General features: G+C 45.0%; 1 protein-coding gene across 1 annotated transcript in view; it reads right to left on the reverse strand.

The window, feature by feature from the left end:
• DHX35 (DEAH-box helicase 35) overlaps positions 1–21038 on the reverse strand; it is a 70688-nt gene that overhangs the window by 20416 nt on the left and 29234 nt on the right. Inside the window, exons 9-14 of the mRNA XM_060030785.1 lie at positions 14636–14748; positions 13586–13682; positions 12542–12700; positions 9568–9778; positions 4537–4661; positions 994–1048 (exon numbers count right to left, since the gene is read on the reverse strand). Coding sequence (XP_059886768.1) covers positions 994–1048; positions 4537–4661; positions 9568–9778; positions 12542–12700; positions 13586–13682; positions 14636–14748 — 760 coding nt within the window. The remainder of the gene's footprint in view (positions 1–993; positions 1049–4536; positions 4662–9567; positions 9779–12541; positions 12701–13585; positions 13683–14635; positions 14749–21038) is intronic.

Raw genomic sequence — 21038 nt, forward strand, 5'->3', positions numbered from 1 at the left:
CATGCTGAATGAAAAAAGCCAATCACAAAAGACCACATACTATGTGATTCCATTTATATGAAATGTCCAGAATAGGCAAATCTATAGAGATAGGAAGTATATTAGCGGTTGCCTAGGCTGGGATGGGGGAGAGGGCTATTGGGGAGGGAATGGGGAGGGAGGGCTATTGGGTTCAGGGTTTCTTTTTTGGGTGATGAAAATGTTCTAAATGTTCTAAACTTGTAGTGATGGTTGCACAACCCTGTAAATATACTAAAAAGCACTGAACTGTACATTTTAAATGGGTAAATTTTACAGCATATGAATTATACTTCAATAAAGATGTTGAGAACAAAAAAAAAAAAGAGAGAAAGAAAGAATCTCAAAGAACAAAACCTCCACTGAAATTTAATACTGAACTGGATATTATATTCACCTGAGGCAACATTCACAGAAAAGACACAAACTTCCTGAAGAGGTAAATTCAGGCCACAGTTTTCTCTATCTTAAGGTAAATACCACATTTTCAAACAAGAGAATAGAAGTTCCTCCATAACATGGTGTTTCCTCGCCCAAACAATACCACAGCCTGGTATTCTACCCAATTCTCCACAGGGAACTCCAGGAGTGGAAGGAAGGGGAGTTAGGGAGAGAACACAGGGCCAGATTTCAGAATGGGGTCGAGGGACAGAGGAAAAGGCGCAGAGAGGTAACATGTGAAATACTGGTAGAGAATCTTCCAGATGTCTCTTGGAAGTGTAGCTGTGGCGATGGTTATTAATAGCTTCTGACGTACTGACACAGGCTTTATAAATTCATTGTCACGACTGGACTTCATTAATCACCATCCCACCTTCTTATTTGGATGAGCTGACGTGTCACTAAGAGGACCATACATATAGGGAGAATCAATCCCAGCCTTGAAGATACTAAGAACCCTAGCGTGAATACAACCTAACTAATATCACATATTAATAAACAGATAAGAAAACACAGAACAAGAGACAGGCATACCTCCCAGAGCATAGAGTAACTCCAACGCCTGAACCATCGACTGTGCTGGAGGGGGCTGTAAAAAACATAAAAACCCTCCTAAGTTAACTTCATCAGGTAACAGCCATAATAATGTGACTTTCCTGCTCAATCCACTCTTCTCTCTAACATGCCCGAGACTTCCCAACCTCCACGCTTCTACTCTTGAAATGTCCTTCCTCTCCCTCTCAGCACCCTTAGTACTATTTGGTCTTTAATCTCAGCTTGGCTAAACATTTCCTTTGAAGCTTTCCCTCATGCTCCCCTCCATCAGAAGCGATGGGTTCTTACCTTGAACTACCTCTTTGCTTTCCCTAAGCTTTCATCAAACATCTCTAGTTTTTACTTCGTGTCTCAGCCTTCTAAGAAGCCCCATGATACTGCAGTAGTGGTGGATGATTCATCTTTGCATCACCCACAGCCCTGCCCCAGGCCCTGCCTATAGGGGGCAACTGACATCGGTTAAATTTGAATTCCTGAAAAGAGAATGCCAGACAATTTGGAGCTAAGCAAAGCTGATATTGTGACCTTCAGTCTGAGTCTCTGGATCCTTACTATGTTCTTTCCTTCCACGCGCCTTTACTGGCATCTACTGAGTACCAAGCATCATTACTATCGTCCTCTAAATTATTTCATCTATAAGCCACATAATGAAATTATAGTCCTTTTGCAAACTGCGTAGTTTTTTTTTCTCAAATGCATTCACAACAAATGTATTTTAAGTATCACGCTGTTTTAGTTCAATTTTACAGATGAGGAAAGTGAATAACAAAAAGTAAAAGACATTTGAACAAGATCCTAGAGGCAGTTGGTGGCAAAGTCAGAGACTGAATTCAGGTCTCATTCTTTCCACTCTACCCCACCCACTGACTGCCAAGGAACAGAGCTGTACTTCTCAAAGCTGTGCTGACTGCATGCACACACAGATGAGGGTAGGAACGAGACCTGATTCACTATACACTGGGGATTCAACAAATCGCTGTTGACTAAATCATATAATTGATTCACTAGCCTTTCCTCAGTGCCCACAACATCCTACTTTACAAACAGGCAACATACACACAGCACCTCAACAGAGGAGCTGAACCCCTCTGGGATCTTTTATTACACTGAGATTACATGAATAATGGATAGCTCAAGCACTGAATGTGGTTCTGAATAATTACAGAACAAAACAGGCTCTCTTCGACTCCTTTCAATCTTTGGCCCTGTTTCCAGTCAATCACCAAGCCCAATGAATTCTGCTCTTTGAATTCATCATCAATCAAAACAACCCACACCTTTACCCACCCCCTTCTCCAATCACATCCAGAGTATTCTCACCTCAACACACATTTACTAGTATTTCTCTATGGCCTCATCTGATTCGGGACCATATGCAAACGCTGTTTTAATGTAGTTGGAAGGACTGTGTGTGTATAATTTTAACTTGTTTTTCTCACTGCCTGCTTTCCTGTTCCCTCTGTTTCTTGTACCCATGGACACTTCACAGCAAATACCCTGGGACAACTGCATACTATTCTGACAAGGTCATACACTGTGAAATAAGCAACTTTCTTACTACTGGGCAGTTGAGTTCTTTTAGTTCTTTGCTACTGTAATCATCACTGCTAAATATACATAATTATATGTATCCTGTGATTTCAACTGTGAAAAAAACACAATTTCGGGAGGAAATAACCAGAAGGCAATATATGAAGATGAGTTTATATGTATTTTCCTCATTTTTCAGTTGTCTGAAAGTTTATGATTTCCGTTATTATATTTTTAATTTAATATAAAATGATACTATAAACATTATCCTACATGTAAGTTCTTTGTTTCTTTTGAATTATTTTTTTCAGGAGAAAATTCCCTGAGAATAAATACCAGGCATTTCTACAGCTCATAAAATAATGTCAGAAAGTCCTCCATGAGGACTGAAACAGAATACAAAACCACTTTCCCCAAACTGTGTCAGCTTTGGATTTTACCATTTTTCCTTATGTTTGATCATTCAATTAATGTACAGTGGTACAGCTATTTCAACTTGCATTTATCTCTCCTAGAGAAGCCAAACATGTTCTAACGTTAGTTACTATTTGTGCTGTTCCCTTTCCTTTAGCTTTTTCTTTAGTGAGTATTCGATGTATTCACAAGGACGTTTGAAAACTCTATAGTTTTTGAGACACTGATCTGTCCTTTTTGCCCTTATGTTTTCCTTTAATCTGAGATGTGGAGCTTTTCATAAGCTTTTGATTTGCATATACTGTTCACTTTTCTGTATAATTTCTTGTACTATATACCAACATTCAAAGCGTATATTTTCTCCATACTTATGAGAAATAAGTATGTTTTCTTTGGGAGAGCAGATGATATTGTTATATTCTCTTCTTTCATTTGCCTAGTTTATCATGACATGGCACATTAGGGACTTTAGCACCCAGGAATCTAGCCTTGTTACACATCATATACCAACAGAGTTGGGATATAATAAGGAGTTAAAAATGCAAGCTTTCAAATCATAAAAATTCAAGAAGAAAACATGAGTGAATATTTATTAACTGACCTAGATATGGGGAAATGCTTCATAAGCACAAGAGTAACAGAAGAAATCACAGAGGTAAAGATGGAAAGATATTACTATCTTTGCTTAAATGGCTGCACATAAACAAACAATAAAATACAATACAATCAGAAGAACTTTGCAAGAAATACTATAGACAAACGTTAATGTGTTTAATAGTTAACGGACTCTTAATCACTAATAAACACTAATTCTAACAGATAAATGGATTATCTGTTAGATAAGATTATGTAGATTTCTTCTTATATTTCAGAAGAAATATAAAGTGGCCAATAATTTTTTTTTAATCTTATGAGAAATCAAAAAAGATACAGATAATATTTTTCTTCCTTCCCCCCACCAAATCAAATTAGCAAAACTCTAAAAGAAAATAACATGACATGATAGGGGTACAGTGAGTCAGGCATTCATGCACTGCTGGAGTTTATACCTGTAAAGGAATTCAGCCTTGTATCAAGGATCTATGAAATGACCATGGCCCTCTGACCCAATAATCATACTCCTGGAAACTGACCTTGGGAAATAATCAGAAATGCAATCAGCCATAGGGACTTTCCCTGCAGCTCTACCAGAGCCCTCTTGGCTCCCCCAATCATGACATTTGGGCACCTAGGCCTACACACACACTCCTGCCCTGGATAACTCCACCTCTCCCGACCTGCTGAGATCCCACTTGGGTTTCAGGTCTCACCTCAGACATGACTAACTGGGCTGCGGGCCTTTCCTTTGTCTCTCAGAGTACAGGGCCCAGGCACTGTCATTACCCACTTACTTGTCTCTCTCCCCCAACAGACAAGAACAGAATTGTGTCAGCCTTGTCTGGCTGTATTCCCTTGAACCCTGCACACAACACACGAGCTAAGTGAAAAAACCCAGAAAGGCAGCACGCTCTGTATCAATGTCCTGACACTCCCCTGGGAGCACTCTGGCCTCCCAGACAGACAGAAGGCAGGACTTACCGACATGAAGTGGAACCTGAGGACGTTGTCGATCCCCAGTGCTTTCAGCTGCAGGATGACAGGGGCCAGATTGCTCCGCTGCATCTCAGGAACGGTGGATTGAGGCAGCTGGTCAAAGGCTTCCTCTAAGGATAAGAAAAGAGAACTGTTTGAGATCAAATGTCACAATCAAATGCAATCATTATGCCAAAGGAACGGTTCTCCTTCTCTAACTTTAATGAGAGGCTCTAGGAGTCTAGGCTCAGATGCATATGATATTGTGATATAAAGTTGTTTCCTATTTAGGAAAGATCCTTCTATTTTTTTAAATACCTTAGATAAATACATTTGAACAATATATCTTTATAAAAGTTTCTCCTTTTACTTTAGAATGCTTTTTAAAATGTGCTTCTTGGACTTCCCTGGTGGCACAGTGGTTAAGAATCTGCCTGCCTATGCAGGGGACACGGGTTCGAGCTCTGGTCCGGGAAGATCCCACATGCCGCGGAGCAACTAAGCCCATGCACCACAACTACTGAGCCTGCGCTCTAGAGCCCACGAGCCACAACTACTGAGCCCGCATGCCACAACTATGGAAGCTGGCGTGCCTAGAGCCCATGCTCCGCAAAAGATAAGCCACCACAACGAGAAGCCCGTGCACCACAAAGAAGAGTAGCCCCCGCTCGCCACAACTAGAGAAAGTCTGGACGCAGCAACGAAGACCCCATGCAGCCAAAAATTAATTAATTAATTAATTAATTAAAATAAAATGTGCTTCTTGTTAGCAAAACATTAAATCAAAGCAACAAGTATTTGCTGAATCACTATGGGTGGCCAATTGCCATTCCCTCTGCTTGGGATGGAGTACGTCAAGCAGGCCAGAACTACACATAAAAGCAAAGAACTATTTCAAGATAAATCACCAAATATAACTAGAACATAACCAAAGTATCTCCAAAATATAAAAAAAATGACCAAACCTTATAAACAGCAAAATTTGTCCAAATCTAACTTTCTAAATTGAGCCAGGCACACACGTCACTCCCAGAATCTGATGCTGCCCCAAACAGATTAATGAATGCTTACATGCACCATCAGGAACAAAAGGTGTCCTCAAACACCTTTTGAGGAAAAAGCACCATCAGGTTCAGAGGTGCCAAGATGGGAGGGGCAGGAGAGGGCAGAGGAAGGAAAGAGAATCTGGGAAGCCTTTTTATAAAAGCTAGATAAAAAGGGTGGGGAGGGCTTCCCTGGCGGCGCACTGCTTGAGAGTCCGCCTGCCGATGCAGGGGACACGGGTTCGTGCCCTGGTCCGGGAAGATCCCACATGCCGTGGAGCGGCTGGGCCCGTGAGCCATGGCCACTGAGCCTGCGCGTCCGGAGCCTGTGCTCCGCAACGGGAGAGGCCCACGTACCGCAAAAAAAAAAAAAAAAAGCATGGGGAAAAGACAGGTAGGAAGAGATTAAATCCTTTTTGTGTATATTCAGAAAGCTTCAGGATCACATAGAGGAGGATTATATACACAGTCCTCCCACATCAGTCAACACTTTAACTGTGCACACCCTCTTTCACACAAAGGTGGCTCAACTTCCATTCAGATCATAAATCTTTAGTTAACTAGAGAAAAAAAATCAGACCAAAACAAAAGGTGTCGTGAAGAACTAGCACCACCACTGAAGGACTTCAGAAAGCTTTAATTTGAGAAAACAGACAATAAATACTCTGTGAACTGACTGATACAAATTGCCAAATGCTTGGGTCTACTTGGAAGGTTCTGGGTAACAGGCAACAGCAGGAAGTTCCAAATGGGATATTCCATTCAAGTTGCAAGAGTGTTTGGGGGATAGCCTTTTGGTAGGATAACCGCATTTTCCAAGCACACTGCTGACCAAGGCAGAAACAAAGTTATCAGATAAGAGGACGGTCCTGCTGAGAAGACGCTCACAGGAAGTAGGTGCTTCCTAAGAGTTCATTGACACTCAGTTAAACTCTACTGAGAACTCAAGTACACAAGGCATTGGGCCAAGAGCTGCAGGAGCTGTAGGCCAATGGCTCTTAAGAGGTTTCAGTGATTCAAAGGGGCCTGGGACCAAGAGGAGGAACAGGCTAGGTCCCAGTGAGGGGTCCTCCCAAAGAGAAATGGAGGCAGAGGGAAGAAGGAAGGACAGCTGGTGGGAGAAGGCATTTGAGGGCACTGACATGTGAGGGAGGATTTCAAGGATAAGGAGGATCTGTTGGGCAGAGGAAACAGCCCATGGAAAGGTACCAAAGGTTTGAGAGGTGGATGTGGGAAAACAGAAGGTATGTCCAAGAAGAGTGCAGCTCAGCAGGGATGCAGTGTAGGGTAGGTGCTGGTGTACAACGGGAGAAGACAAGCTAGAAATAGTCCCGTAAGGCCCTGGGAAACTGTTAAGGGTCTGAGCAGGTAGCACCCTGCTCAGAGCTGCGTTTTCTGGAAGCAGGCTAGCGGAGAAAGCCTAGAGGCTGGATCTAACGTAGCCCATTACGTGGCCTCTCCTCAACCTCACCTCCACTAAAACTGCTCATGCTAAGGACTCCAGTGACCTTTTAACCAAAGCCACTTGCCAATCTTTAGTCCACAGTCTACTGTTTGATTTCTTTGGAGCATGAGATGATGCTGGCCATTTCCTCTTTAAAAGTAACCTGAGTTCCTCAAGTTAAACGAAGAATTACCATATGACCCTGCAATTCCACTCCTAGGTGTATACCCAAAGGAATTAAAAACAGGTACTCAAACAAGTACACATACATGCTTGCTCACAGCAGCACTACCCACAATAGCCAAAAGGTGGAAGCAACCATCAACTAATGAATAAACAAATTGTGGTACATCCATACAACAGAATATTATTCAGCCCAAAAAGGAATGAAGTCCTAATACAATGTAAATGAACCTGGAAAACATTACACTGAATGAAAGAAACCAGACACAAAACATCACATTATATGATTTAATTTATATGAAATATCCAAAACAGACACAGTCTTCCCTTGGTATCCACAGGAGATTGGTACCAGGACATCCCTCTCCCCCACTGCAGATACCAAAATCTGGGGATGCTCAAGTCCCTTATATAAAATGGCATGGTATTTGCATATAACCTACACACATCCCCTGAATACTTTAAATCATCTCTAGATTACTTATAGGACCTAACACAATGTAAACCCCATGTAAACAGTTGCTGGTGTGCGGGCAAATTCAAGTTTTGCTTTCTGGAACTTTCTGGGATTTTCTTCCCAAATATTTTCAGTCTGTAGTTGGTTGAATCTGCAGATACGGAGGGCCAACTGTCAATCCAGAAAGAAAGAACAAAGACTGTTGGTTGGTGGTTGTCAGCGGCTGGGGGCAGGGAGAAATGGAGGAAAAACTGCTTAATGGGTTAGGAGTTTTGCTTTGGAGTGATGAAAATGTTTTGAAACTAGATAAAGGTGGTGGTTGCACACTGTGAACCATAATAAATGCCACTGAACTGTTCAAGTTAAAATGGTTAATTTCGTGTATGTAAATTTCACCTTAATAAATTTTTTGTTTGTTTGTTTTCTTAAAACTTCCTCCTCCCCTTATTTCAGTTCCTCTTTTAGCCCTGGTTCTCCTCTTTGCACTTCCGTCATTCCTTCTTAGCACCTTCAGTAGAAGACCCTCACCTCTCTGGTTTCAGGCTCTGCCTTCCCCCTCCCTCCCATGAATCCTTCTTACCCCGTTCCTCCCCTCCAAGTACTGGTACATTCCACTCCCTCTGCCTGGTGCGCTGGAATCTATTCTCCACTGCTATCCCTTCACCTGGATTAACTACTGGGCTGCCAATAAGACTGGGCTCAATTACCGACTGTGGAGCCCTCTCCAACAGGATAACTCCCTGCTCTCTGCTTCCAAGGCTCATTCCATTAAGGTGACCCTATCACACCATAATATGCTGATCTGTTCATGAGACTGTCTCCACCACCAAGCTGTCAGCCACGTGGCCACAGACCGTGTCTCACCTGGCCCTAGATTTCCAAGTCTTGTCTCCATGCATGGCACAGAGCAGGTGCTCTGTAAACATTCGCTAAAAGAATAAATGATGTCAAGGACTGAACAAGGATGACGGTAACCGGAAAGCAAAGAAGAGCTAAGTGGTAAAACCCCCCGGATCTGGTACATGACTGCAGATGGATATTGGACAGAAGAGAGAGTTAAAAACAATTTGAAAATTAAGTCTGGACAATTGAGAGAAACCTTGATACCATTGCCCACAAAAGAGGAGTACGAGGAAGGAAAGAGCAGCTTTGGGGACATCATTTTCTGCAGGTAAGGCTGTCATCTAGCTGGAGAGAAAGCTCCTTATGAGCTGGGACAGTCTTTATTGTCATTTCATTTTGCTCCCTCAGAGCCTAGCATGGTGCATGGCACAGAGCAGGAGTTGACCAACTAATTGCTTTCTATCAATGAGCCTCAGGAGAGATCCTGCCAGTTTAGCTCTGCAAAGATGCTCTGAACCAGAGGTAAAGATGGAACCCAGCGGCAGGGGGTGGTGGTGGTGGGATGAACTGGGAGATTGGGACTGACATGTATACAATGATGTGTATAAAATGGATGACTAATAAGAAAGTAAATAAATAAACATAAAAAAAAAAAAAAAAAGATGGCACCCAATGTGAGGACCCACAGGATTCCGGGATCCCAGAACAAGAAAATGGCACACGAAGCTAAGGGAGAGGTAAGAAAGACAGGACCTGAGCCGCAGGGCCCAAGCTACACGTCACATGGCCACAGAGAGGCTGAGGCGCAGACATTAGGTTAGAAAGGAGATGTCAAATAACTGGTGATTCGTGGTCCAGCTTTGGCCAGCAGGGAGCAGTAGCAAAGAAGCGCCACATTTGGAGTGAGGAAGGCGGTGGAGGCCAGATCACCGAGGGCCTTGTGAGGGAAGTCTGGATCTTATGTTAAGTTTTGCCTATTATGGTAGATATCTGTAATATTCTCTGATGCCCAGGCTGAGTATTAGAAAGTCAAAACCCTTTAAAAAAAAAAAAAAAGCCAAACTTACCCGTATAAAGGCGGTAACATTTTCCTGAGCGGCTGCGGCCACCACGTCCTGCTCGCTGGCTGGCTGATGCCTGGGACACTGGGACCACCACCAAGCACTCAATAGCTGTCCTGGGGTTGTAGGCTCGGAGTTTCACAAAGCCACAGTCAATCACATACACAATCCCGCTGATTGTGATGGACGTTTCTGCTACATTGGTGGCCACTATCACCTAGGCTCCCCACAGGAAGCAGAGTAAGGGTAAAAGTTATTTGGTTCTTTTCACTCAGAATAAACTAATCAAAATCCTAAAAGATTTTAAGATATTTCTGACAGTGCAGAACCTGTGAGAGGCAGTTTGGTATCCTGGATAGAGCATGATGAGTTTTAGGGTCAGGGTACCCTGGGTTTGAATTCTCCCTGAGTGTGGGACCTTGAACAAATTACTTCACCTCCTGAGCATGTTTCCTTGTCTCCATAATATTTCCCCTCTCCCAGGGTCCTTAAGGGGATTAAATGTGAAATATACATGAAGTGATTACAGCCTGGTACCTGGAGTACTTGGCCCAGAGTAACATTCAACAAATGTTAGTTTCTACCTTTTGTACAACTTAAGTAAATCACATGTCTAGTCATGTACATGTCTAGTCATGTACATGTCTAGTCATTGTACATGTCTAGTCATTTGCTCACTCACATTCTAACTGCTTTCTGAGGGTCTGCACATTGCCAGGCACTCTCCAAGCTGCCAGGAATGTATGATGGACAAGAGTCTACATTCCAGTATGAGGGTTTGGGTAGAGAAATAATGAACATAAACAAGAGAGTGACTGGGAAGAAAATGCAACAGGGTAATACTCTAATATTATGTAGCATTCAATGTATACATCATATATTATAATAATGGAGTGCTACTTCAGGTTAGATGGCCAGGGAAAACCTCTCTAAAAGAAGACTTTGGGCTAAGACCTGAGTAATAAGCAGCAGCCAGCCCTACAGGGATCCAGGCAGAGGAAGCAGAAACAGCCTATGCAGCCAGAGACCAGAGTAAATAAATACAAGACGAACTCAGGAGGGAGGCAGGGACCAGATCATGCACAGTCCCTGGGCCACGTGAGGGGTTTGCATTTTATTCTAAGGGCACTGGGCGCTGCCCCTGGAAGGTACGAAGCAGCAGGAGACATGCACAGATAGCACTTAGAACGTTTTTCGGGCACTTTTACATCGATCGTTTTATAAAACATCTTCCTACCATTTTTTTTTTTTTTTTGCTGTACGCGGGCCTCTCACTGTTGTGGCCTCTCCCTTTGCGGAGCACAGGCTCCGGACACGCAGGCTCAGCGGCCATGGCTCACGGGCCCAGCCGCTCCGCGGCATGTGGGATCTTCCCGGACCGGGGCACGAACCCGTGTCCCCTGCATCGGCAGGCGGACTCTCAACCACTGCGCCACCAGGGAAGCCCCTTCCTACCATTTTTACATACTAGAGTCAGGATTTTATGCTATAAAACCATCTATCTAAAAGTTACTGCTATTCATGCTTTACAGCTGAGAAAACTGGGCCTCAGGGTTGAGTAACTCATCCCACGGCACACGGTAACCCAGACCTCCTGACTAGTTGGCTGCAGGTCACGTTTGACTGGACAGACTTGAGCTGCTCCATCCCAATGGCCAGGAGGCAGGGTGCCCTCTTGCAAGTGGCCTGAAGTTGGGAGGGGATCCTCAGACCTGTCATCCCTCACTTACTGTGTTCTCTGCCACCTGCTGATAAATAGCTACTCTAAGCTGACTTCGGGCCAGTTCTGTACCTTCCTCATCTGACGGAAGGGAAAACAGAGCAAGGCCCAGGGCAGCGATGAACAGGAGGCAGACTGGCTGCCTACTGGCTCCTTTAAACCCATGCTTCTCACCACACCCTTCCCCACCCCAATTTCAAGGCCAAGCATGTTTAAGCCACACCTTGAATTAACTGACTCAAACTTGGCTCTACAGGAAAACTGATGCTTCTAACAAATGGTTTAGAAACCATTCTGCAGAAACTAATCTAGTGTTCTTGACTGACCAGGATCCACCAAGACAGTCCTTTAAACCAGACGGGGAAAGACTAGGCAGGAAGAAAAGAAGCAAAGAGAAGTCACCTACTCTGATAATTACTAAACCTTCTGTGGGGCAGGTTTAGAAATCTTTGCAACATGTTATTTACTGTGCACTTTTAGATCTCCTGCACAGAAACATGGACTTTAAGTTCTTAAAGAGACCTTCCTATTTAGCAAATTTTACTTCAATTTAAAATAAATCTTTCCATATACCCGGACAAAACTGTAATTCAAAAAGACACATGCACCCCTATGTTCACAGCAGCACTGTTCACAACAGCCAAAACATGGAAACAACCTAAATGTCCATCGACAGATGTATGAATAAAGAAGATGTGGTACATATATACAATGGAATACTATTCAGCCATAAAAAAGAGTGAAATAATGCCATCTGCAGCAACATGGATGCAACTTGAGATTATCATACTAAGTGAAGTCAGTCAGAAAGACAAATACCGTATGATATCACTTATATGTGGAATCTAAAATATGGCACAAATGAACCTACCTACAAAACAGAAACAGACTCACAAACAGAGAGAACAGACTTGTGGTTGCCAAGGGGGTGGGGGGAGGGAGAGGGATGGACTGGGAGTTTGGGGTTGGTAGATACAAACTATTACATTTAGAAGGGATAAACAACAAGGTCCTAATGCATAGCACAGGGAACTGTATCCAGCCTCCTGGGATAAACCATAATGGAAAAGAATGTAAAAAAGAATGTAAGTATGTGTGTGGCTGAGTCACTTCGCTGTTACAGCAGAGACGGGCACAACATTGTAAATCAACTCTACTTCAATAAAAAAAATTTTTTTAATAAAATAAAATAAATCTTTCTAGTGGATAGCAAAGGAGCACCAACGTGATTATACTCCTTGGTCCTCAGGTTAGTCTCACCTTTCTGACAGTGCGTGACACCCTTTCAAACACTTTCATTTGCTCAAAGGAAGGCAGTCCCGCATACATGGGGAGAACCCGGAGGTGTCTCTTCATCCCAGTCCGACCCAGTGCTCGAGCCTGCTCAATCAGCATAGACACAACAGTTTCTACCTCTTCCTAAAATCGTCGAACCAGGAACCAAAGAAAATGAGATCAATTTGAAGCATGTCATTTTATCATACTGCAAGAAAATGAAAATTGGGATGAGGATTTTAAATGTGGTCAGATTCATGACTGTCAGAGCCATCAAGTTCCACGCTGGGGTGGTATTTAATCAAATGCTACCGAACAATGGTGCCGATGGGGGTGAAAATTTGCAACTGTCAGGTTAATCACTGAGACCTACACTATCTGCAGTCAATAGAAGAATTCCTGATATACCAAAACTATGACTTTTACTGAGTTTTTTTTTTATGCTCTGTGGCAAACAGCGTGGCATACGTATGGACAGGCTGTGGCATACAAAATCACTATAAGCTTTCCCTAGAAAAGATTACTGAGCCATGGAAAACGTTTGACAGTGGAAATGATTACAACTAGAAGGTAGTTCTGAACAGAGCTACAACCTTGAGTGAGCATTTGGGCTTGTTCAGTTGTTTTTCCAGTGATGTGCCTACTTGACCCCTCCAGGATGAGCTGCAAAGGTATCACTGGGAAAAGGGGCTGCAGCAACAACAAGGATGCACAAAATGTACCGCATATAGTATTCAATTCTGGTATCAAAACGGCCCATTGAACGCTCTAATTTACTCTGGAATTAGCTAATAAATTTAAAATACATTTAACCCTCTGCAGACAGAAGAGGCAGGAAGTAATGACTCTCTGGCAATTGAGTTAATAGATAAATGACATCAAACTATACAATTATTTATGCAATCAAGTAACCACAAAATACAATAAAACATGAAATCAGGGGCTACGTAAAGTAACAGGCCTCCGTATAAATTCTGGTGCTGCCTTAACGTGTCTGTTCACCACAGAGAAAAGGTCCGATGGAATTACCTGGCCAGTGAGAAATGCTAATATGTCTCCATCTCCCTCTGTCTGGTGAATTTTCATCACAGTTTCTACAGTTGATTTGATATAATCTGGAACAGGACTGAAAAGATGTGTGAGATAAATTCATCACTAAAATATGCTCATTAATTATAGATCAATTACCCTAGTAATCTGGCAGCGAAGCCTCGTGAAAGTTAGTTTGGGCCTGCCCAGCAGGTAATCAATATATGAATAATTATTGATAAAATAAACATTCATTCTTTTTTTTCTTTTTTTAAATGCGACATTCAAAAACAATCCGTAATTACATGTAAACTATGATTTTTGGTTTTATTTGCAGAGACATAAAAGCAATAAACCCATGCAAATAGATGTCTTATCTTTAGCATGCAAGGATGCCTGGCCAGGGAAACTGGATCTATGGTCCCAGTGCTGAATCCCACACTCTATTTCCCCTCCTGACCACTGGCAGCATGTCTGAAAGGAGCTAATGGGTGTCCTGTCCCTCTAGAATCACTCAGAAGTCAAGCCCACAACTCTCTGGATTCATCTGCCACTGGCCCAGGCTCCTGGTCTTTGACTGTCCAGTGACTAGGGGCAGGAATTAGGATGACTCCTTCCTGTCCAAGGAGGCTCCTCCCGAAAATGGCAACCAGGCCTTCTTGCTAAGATGTAAAGAGCTGAGAACCAAATGATTCAAATCACTAATACTGCCCAAGCTGACAGACAGTCTTGTAAAGCCCAGTTCTGACAACTATAGAACCCTCCTCCCTGAGACACTGTTACCATTTTGCTCTTTCCAGCTGAGCCCAGGGACCACAGAGTCAGAGAAACCTGCACATCAGTATGGAGAGTTTAAACTAAATCCAGCAGTGATACTGAGCAGGGTTCCAGAACACCCTATCAATGATGGGAGGTGCAAAACACGCCCGCCCCTCCTCAGCAGTCTGGCACCTCGCCCTCAGAGCCTCAAGCAGATGCAATTGCTTCTCCTCCCACAGAACAGGCCTAGTTTTCTAATCGCCCTCATTAAAAATGCAAGGATCATCAAACCTTTGTAGATAAAAGATATCCACTGGAAATGTTCGCCCTTCCACCGTAAGGATCACGCACGTATCCCTGGTTGGGTCACTGGTGTCATTTTGATTAAAGAAATCCCAAAATTTCTAAAAGAAAAAAAAAAATCAATTCTTCACTCCTCTCAAAAAAAAAATGGTTCATAGTAACTCATGGAAAGAAAGAAAACAATATAAAACTGGCAGAGCAGGGGGTGGGGAGTAGGGATTGGATATATATAATACAGACTAGGGGTTACAAAATAATTATTAAAAATCATATTTTTATTATTGCAATTTTGGAGAATCACATTTCAATGAACAGACTCTTTACCGAAGACTTGATAGAAATGATAGAAGTTAGGTTTCCAAACTGCATTCAGCAGTGCATCTGAGTCAACATGCAGCTGTGCTATTGATCTTAACCCACCCACATCCACCCCCCCGAACCCCCATATTTTATTTAACAGAAAATTAGGTCAGAAGGTGTAACTCAAGTTAAATAAGGATTAAATCAGGTTGATGTGTAGCTCTGATCTGGAAAGCACAGCTCTGATCACACAAGTTATCAGTGTATAAAGGAAGTGTATACGTCTATGAACAGTAGATGTCTCCCTGGTAGCACAGTTACAGATCTGCATGTACTCTACATGTACAGGGACAGAGTCCTCTCCATCTTTATACGCCCCACAGGAAGAAGCACAACACTTTGTATGGGGCAGGTTGGCAAGCATTCACTTCTCCGATGCTCCCACAGGACCCTGTTGAGAAGAGTGGCTCTTGGCAATTCCTCCTGAATAGGTGGCCACGTCCTCTTCAATGGCACTTGACCACCAGACCTGCAGTCTATAGGGAGGCCTGACGTGAGAGCACTGGCCAACGATGGGGGAGGGAGACTCCACCAAAGATGCCCTCTTGGGGCATGTGACCCAAGACACACAGAGAAGTTGAGACCGAGAAGAACTGAGTGACCAAGCCGGCAGGACACAGAGTGCTGGAGGGGGGCTGCTATCTAGCTGCAGAGGCACAGACATCCTGTAAGGTGGGGCACACCATTATCTGACTCTCAGTGACCTTCCCGATCCCCTGAGGCCTGGCCCAGCATCACTTTCTCTTCTCCTAGGAGGCCTGGCCATGTGATCACAAGGCCTGTCTTCTTTAGTTCCCAGGTATCTTCCCTAAATACACCCACGCCCGCTCCTGGAAACTGGGAGCCCAGGGGTGCCCTGAGGACCTGCATTGAGCGCAATGTGAAAGGGCTTGGAGGAGCACTTCTAGAAGAGTCCACTGGATTGAACTACATGTAGCTGGATGCTACATGTTAACCTCAAAGTCGTGTTTGCACAGGCATAAGAAAACAAGCCTCAGGCCAACAAAAGAACTGCGCTGTGCTACAAAGAACCACACGGCACCACTCTCCACGCTTCTTTCGGGTAAATTCTCTGCAAGCGACTTCAGCCTTCCTGTGTCCTGTGGTGTGCAGAGCATGGGCACACTACAAGTGATGCACAAACAAGGGAGAAGAGACTCCATCCCACTCCCCCAAAGAGTGAATAAGCCAGGGAGGAAGGCGTGCAAAGGACCAATCATAACATAAACCGAGGCCCAATGACTGGATGACCAGAAAAGAGCTGCGAGTTACAATTTGGGGAGAAAGAAAGACCAATAATGACTGGCTGTAGGGAGGGCTTCCTGGAGGCAGCAGTCTCCCCTGGAGGCAGCAGTATCCCCGGGCTAAGCCTGAGGACGATTATTACTAGCTAGGAAGGAGAAGAGGTACCCCCTTCCTAGGATGACAGCAGAGTGTAGACTAAGATGTAAAGGGGCCCCTGATGGAGGAGACAGCTCAAGGTCTAGGGCAGGCCCATCTCATGTCTGAGTTGGTTGTCTCATTGACAAAATGGATGAACTGCTCTCTACACCCTGCAAGGCTGTTGCTCCTATAAAGTGTGTCTGACTGTACTTGGCACAGGTCTGGCCTCGAACAGTACTCAGTAAGTGATCGTAGTGATCATTCTGCAGTGGTCCAAATGTCATACTGCACAGGTACTTTATTAGATGGGCAAGACAAGGGCAGCAAAGATGGGTGTGAGGTGATCAGACCTGTTCTGCATCCCTGGCTCTGGAGGCCATTCTGGAGAAGGGCAGGGGTGATCAGAGGTTAGAGCCCAGCCGACTAGTTAAGGAAGCTATTACAACAGCTCAGAGGACAAAGAATGAAAGCATGAACGGGGGCAGTGTGAAAGCAATGCATTCCAGAAGTGTGACAGATGGGACCTGGCCATTGTGAGTGTGAGGGCACACATGCATGCCGGGGACGATGGAATTACTTCTTACTCAATGAGGGGTAAAAACTTCCTAAAGCTAAAAAAAAAAAAAACAACACACACACACACAAAAAAAACACAGAAGAAGCAACTTCCTAAAGCAATGAATGTCCTGAGCCAAGATGACTACGACAGCGAGAAAGGGACTGCCGGAGAGCTGCTGAGAGCCACAAGTTTGTAGGAGTCATGGGTCCATGAGTTTCATGGTCTGTGGCTAGCCTGCTGCTGGCAGCCCAGGCTGGAGCGAAGGAGCCCAGTTAAGAGGCCAGAAGTGGGAGCATCCACTGAACTAGGGGCCATGAAGATGAACAGCCTGGCGAAGGAAGAGCAGCCAGCAAAGGAGCCTGGGGAAGCCATCTAGGAGGCGGAGCGAGGGGAGAAGGTGGAGCCCCAGAGGCTGCAGGCGGAGGAGGAAGATTTTAAAAACGGCTTGGCAGACAGGCTTTCTGGGCCAAAAAGGCAAGCAGAACAGGGAAGAGGCTGAAGGCTTAACACTGGTGTGAGAGTGCAGATGGCCACACCTTCTGTTAAGGAGTCTGTGGTGCTGAGGGGTAAAGACAGGGAGCTGCTCTTTCAAGAAATCAAACTCAGCATTAAGTGAGAAGGCATGAGACTTTTATCCTTAAGATCTTTATCTTTTATCTCTATTTGGAAATATAAAATATGGATTAGAAAGCAAATAAATATAGTATCAACAGTGTACGCATCTTGAGGCAGAATGAAGGACCCGGAGGAGTGAAGTGGGTTCAACCACCTAGAAAACAAGAGTTTAAGTCAAGTTTCAAAGACACGGATCACACTGACACACACACATGGTGAGAAACATAAAATGACATAGAGGAAGAGGCTCGTCTATGAAATGGAACATAAACGGTGTGGACGTCTGGTGCACTGCCTTCCCAGCTCACCAGCTTCCTCCTGGCAGCGGCTCTGATCTGACCCACAGGATTGGACCCCAACAGCCACGCCGACATGACCTGCCCACCCCTGGCCCATGCAGAATGGTCCCAAGTGGATTCCTGACCCCAGCAGACCCCAGATTCCTTCTTCAGGAATCTGGAAAGAGAAATTATTCTCTCTTCAAGCTGGACCTGTGACAAGAAACTGTGGGAGCTGTCAGTGATCATATTTTCTGCCGTGTGAATGGAAGCCAATAAAAGAAAAACAACACCATGTGATACAATGGTCAATAAATAGTTCGTAATTATACCTGGTCATATTCTGTAATTGCTGACTTAATTAGGCTTACAAACAGCTAAACCAATCAAGGCGACTATTTGATCAGCTCCCGTCAAACTCCGCTTGCCTCCTCTGCCTCCCAGCCACCATCACTGGTGTCCTCACCTGCAGGCTGGGCCACCCCAGACCCTGAGCGAAACCAGAGCGGGTGGTATCTACCCCTCCAGGCAGTGGAGTTTGGAATGAGTCTGTCGCCCACAGATCCAGCAGCTGGGGGACCGGGGATGAGTTCTGGTCCCCCTGGGCCTCTAGGGCAAAATGTTACCTGAGCCACGCCCTACCCCACTCTCACACCCACACACTCTTCCTCTCTCATCCACTTCAGCCCATTCCTTCCTCTTCCTCGCTCTCTCACCTGGGAACACATTCCACACCCCACGTGTACTCACACCCACCTGGGTCCCCCCTCACTCACACACAGACCTCACTCCCCTTCGCTGGCCGAGCCAGGAAGGGATGAAGAAAAGGACAGCCTAAGCCCACCCAAGGCCCCCGTGAATGCTGCTGACATCCCAGCAACCCCTGCATGCTAGCGCACTCAAGGTGTGACACAACTCCTACACTCCACTTTCCCACCTAAAAAAATCACTTCCAGGAAGTCCGTCTCTATCAACTATAGTAGGCAGAAAAGAAAGAAGCTATGTTTTTAAATCTCCATGCCACACCAAAGACAATGAAAGGCGAAAAACAAGTAAGCAAGAAATAAGTATTAACAATAATTCTAAGAAAAGGCTTGGATGTTATAGATTTCGAGCACAATAAAAACTATTGGGGGCTTCCCTGGTGGCGCAGTGGTTGAGAGTCTGCCTGCCGATGCAGGGGACACGGGTTTGTGCCCTGGTCCGGGAAGATCCCACATGCCGTGGAGCGGCTGGGCCCGTGAGCCATGGCCACTGGGCCTGCGCATCCGGAGCCTGTGCTCCGCGACGGGAGAGGCCACAACAGTGAGAGGCCCATGTACCGCAAAAAAAAAAAAAAAAAAAAAAACTATTGGGAATAATTTTTAAAGGGGGGTGGTGACGAACGTAAAATAGAGAAGATGTTCTGGGCAACTTGGTCATGGAGGAGATAACAGGAGATGAGGTCAGGTGCAGCCTTCAAAATAGCATTCCAGCCAGTATCATGGGTAAAGGGCGTAAGAATTATTAAAGAGGGCAACAGAGAGCTTTAACCCAAGAGTTATGGTGGGCAGACGGAAGACAACAGACTCCTACAGTCCGTGAGAAGGTCCGAGAAACCAGCCAGGGCACATGCAGGCATCTCTGTCAGCCATGCTGAGTTTCTTCTCCAAGTTGTTCTGCATCCCAGAAGCCACAGGGATACCAAGAGCCAGGCCCTTTTCATCTCAGCTGCATTACAGAACTGCCCTCCTGACTGGGATCTCCACATCTGTTCTTATCTCTTCTCCACAGCACCCAGAGTGATCTTTCTAGAACCCAAATGCGATCAAGTCACTGCTATGCCTCACACTCTGCTGGGGCTCCTGACCAGCAGGGCGAGTTCTTCCTCCTTCACGTGGCCTGTAAGGCCTCCCATCATCTGACCCCTACCAGCCTCTCCATTTGAATCTCCCATCGCTTTCCATTCAACTAAGATTCATTCAACCCCAAGTCCCTGCTCTGTTGTGCCAGACACTGTTTTAGATGAAAGGGATAACACAGAGTAAGACAGTCGGAGTCCCAGTCTTCATGGTGCTTACATTTTAGTGATGGGAGACATACAATAAACAAACACCCAGATATGCATATGTTAGCTAGTGAGAAGTGCTAAACAGAAAAAATGAGGAGAGTAAGAGAATGGAGAGCGACAGGGACACCGTTTTAGACAGTGGTCAAGAAAGGCTCTCTGGGAGCTAATATCTGATCAAGACTGGAATGAAATGAGTGCAAAGCCATGAGAACGTCTGGGGTCAGAGTGGTCTAGAAAGAGGGCTCCCCCCCACCAAGAACAGAAGCATGCTTAGGTTTTTCTGGAACAGCAAGGGGAGGCAGGAGTATAAGGAGCACTGAAGAAGCTGGAAGGAGACAGAGAGGCGACGGGGGGCACCTCACCCCCCGCAGGGGACCACGGGCGAGGTATGGCTCCCACCTATACTTGACTCACAGCCGCTTGAACACATGCTTTCATGCCCCTGTGGTTTCTGTGCATGTTCAGGATGCACTTCCCCACTTCCCCACCCCTGCCCATCTGGTGAACTTCTGTGCATCTTTCCAACCCAGGTGGGATGTCCCTCCTCCGCGAAAGCTTCTGGACATCCCCCAGATGACTAGAGAGTGAGCACCCCCTCCTTGGCTGTCTCAGCACCTTGAACAAACTGAACTGCAAATATCTATTTATGTGTCTGCTTCCCGAAGAAGTCAGGGAGTGTATGAATCACCTGTAGCCAGAACTGTGCTTCTGCGTGTGTGTGTGTGTGTGTGTGTGTGTGTGTGTGTGTGTGTGTGTGTGTGTGTGTGTGTGTAGCAAGTGGTCAAAATTATGTGTTGAACTGAACTGCTGTCTGGACTAAAATATTAGTCATTAGGAGAAAAATAAGGGGGGTGGTGGTTTGAGGAGGATGGAGTGGGAGGTTGGGGTTAGCAGATATACATTTTTATATATAGAATGGATAAACACCGCCTGCCGATGCAGGACACATGGGTTCGAGCCCTGGTCCAGGAAGATCCCACATGTTGCAGAGCAACTAAGCCTGTGCACCACAACTACTGAGCCTGTGCTCTAGAGCCTGCAAGCCACAATTACTGAGCCCATGTGCCACAACTACTGAAGCCCACGCGCCTAGAGCCCGTGCTCCACAACAAGAGAAGCCACTGCAATGAGAAGCCCGCGCATTGC

The sequence above is a fragment of the Delphinus delphis genome, chromosome 15, assembly GCF_949987515.2.
Source record: "Delphinus delphis chromosome 15, mDelDel1.2, whole genome shotgun sequence".
Taxonomy (NCBI): Eukaryota; Metazoa; Chordata; class Mammalia; order Artiodactyla; family Delphinidae; genus Delphinus; species Delphinus delphis.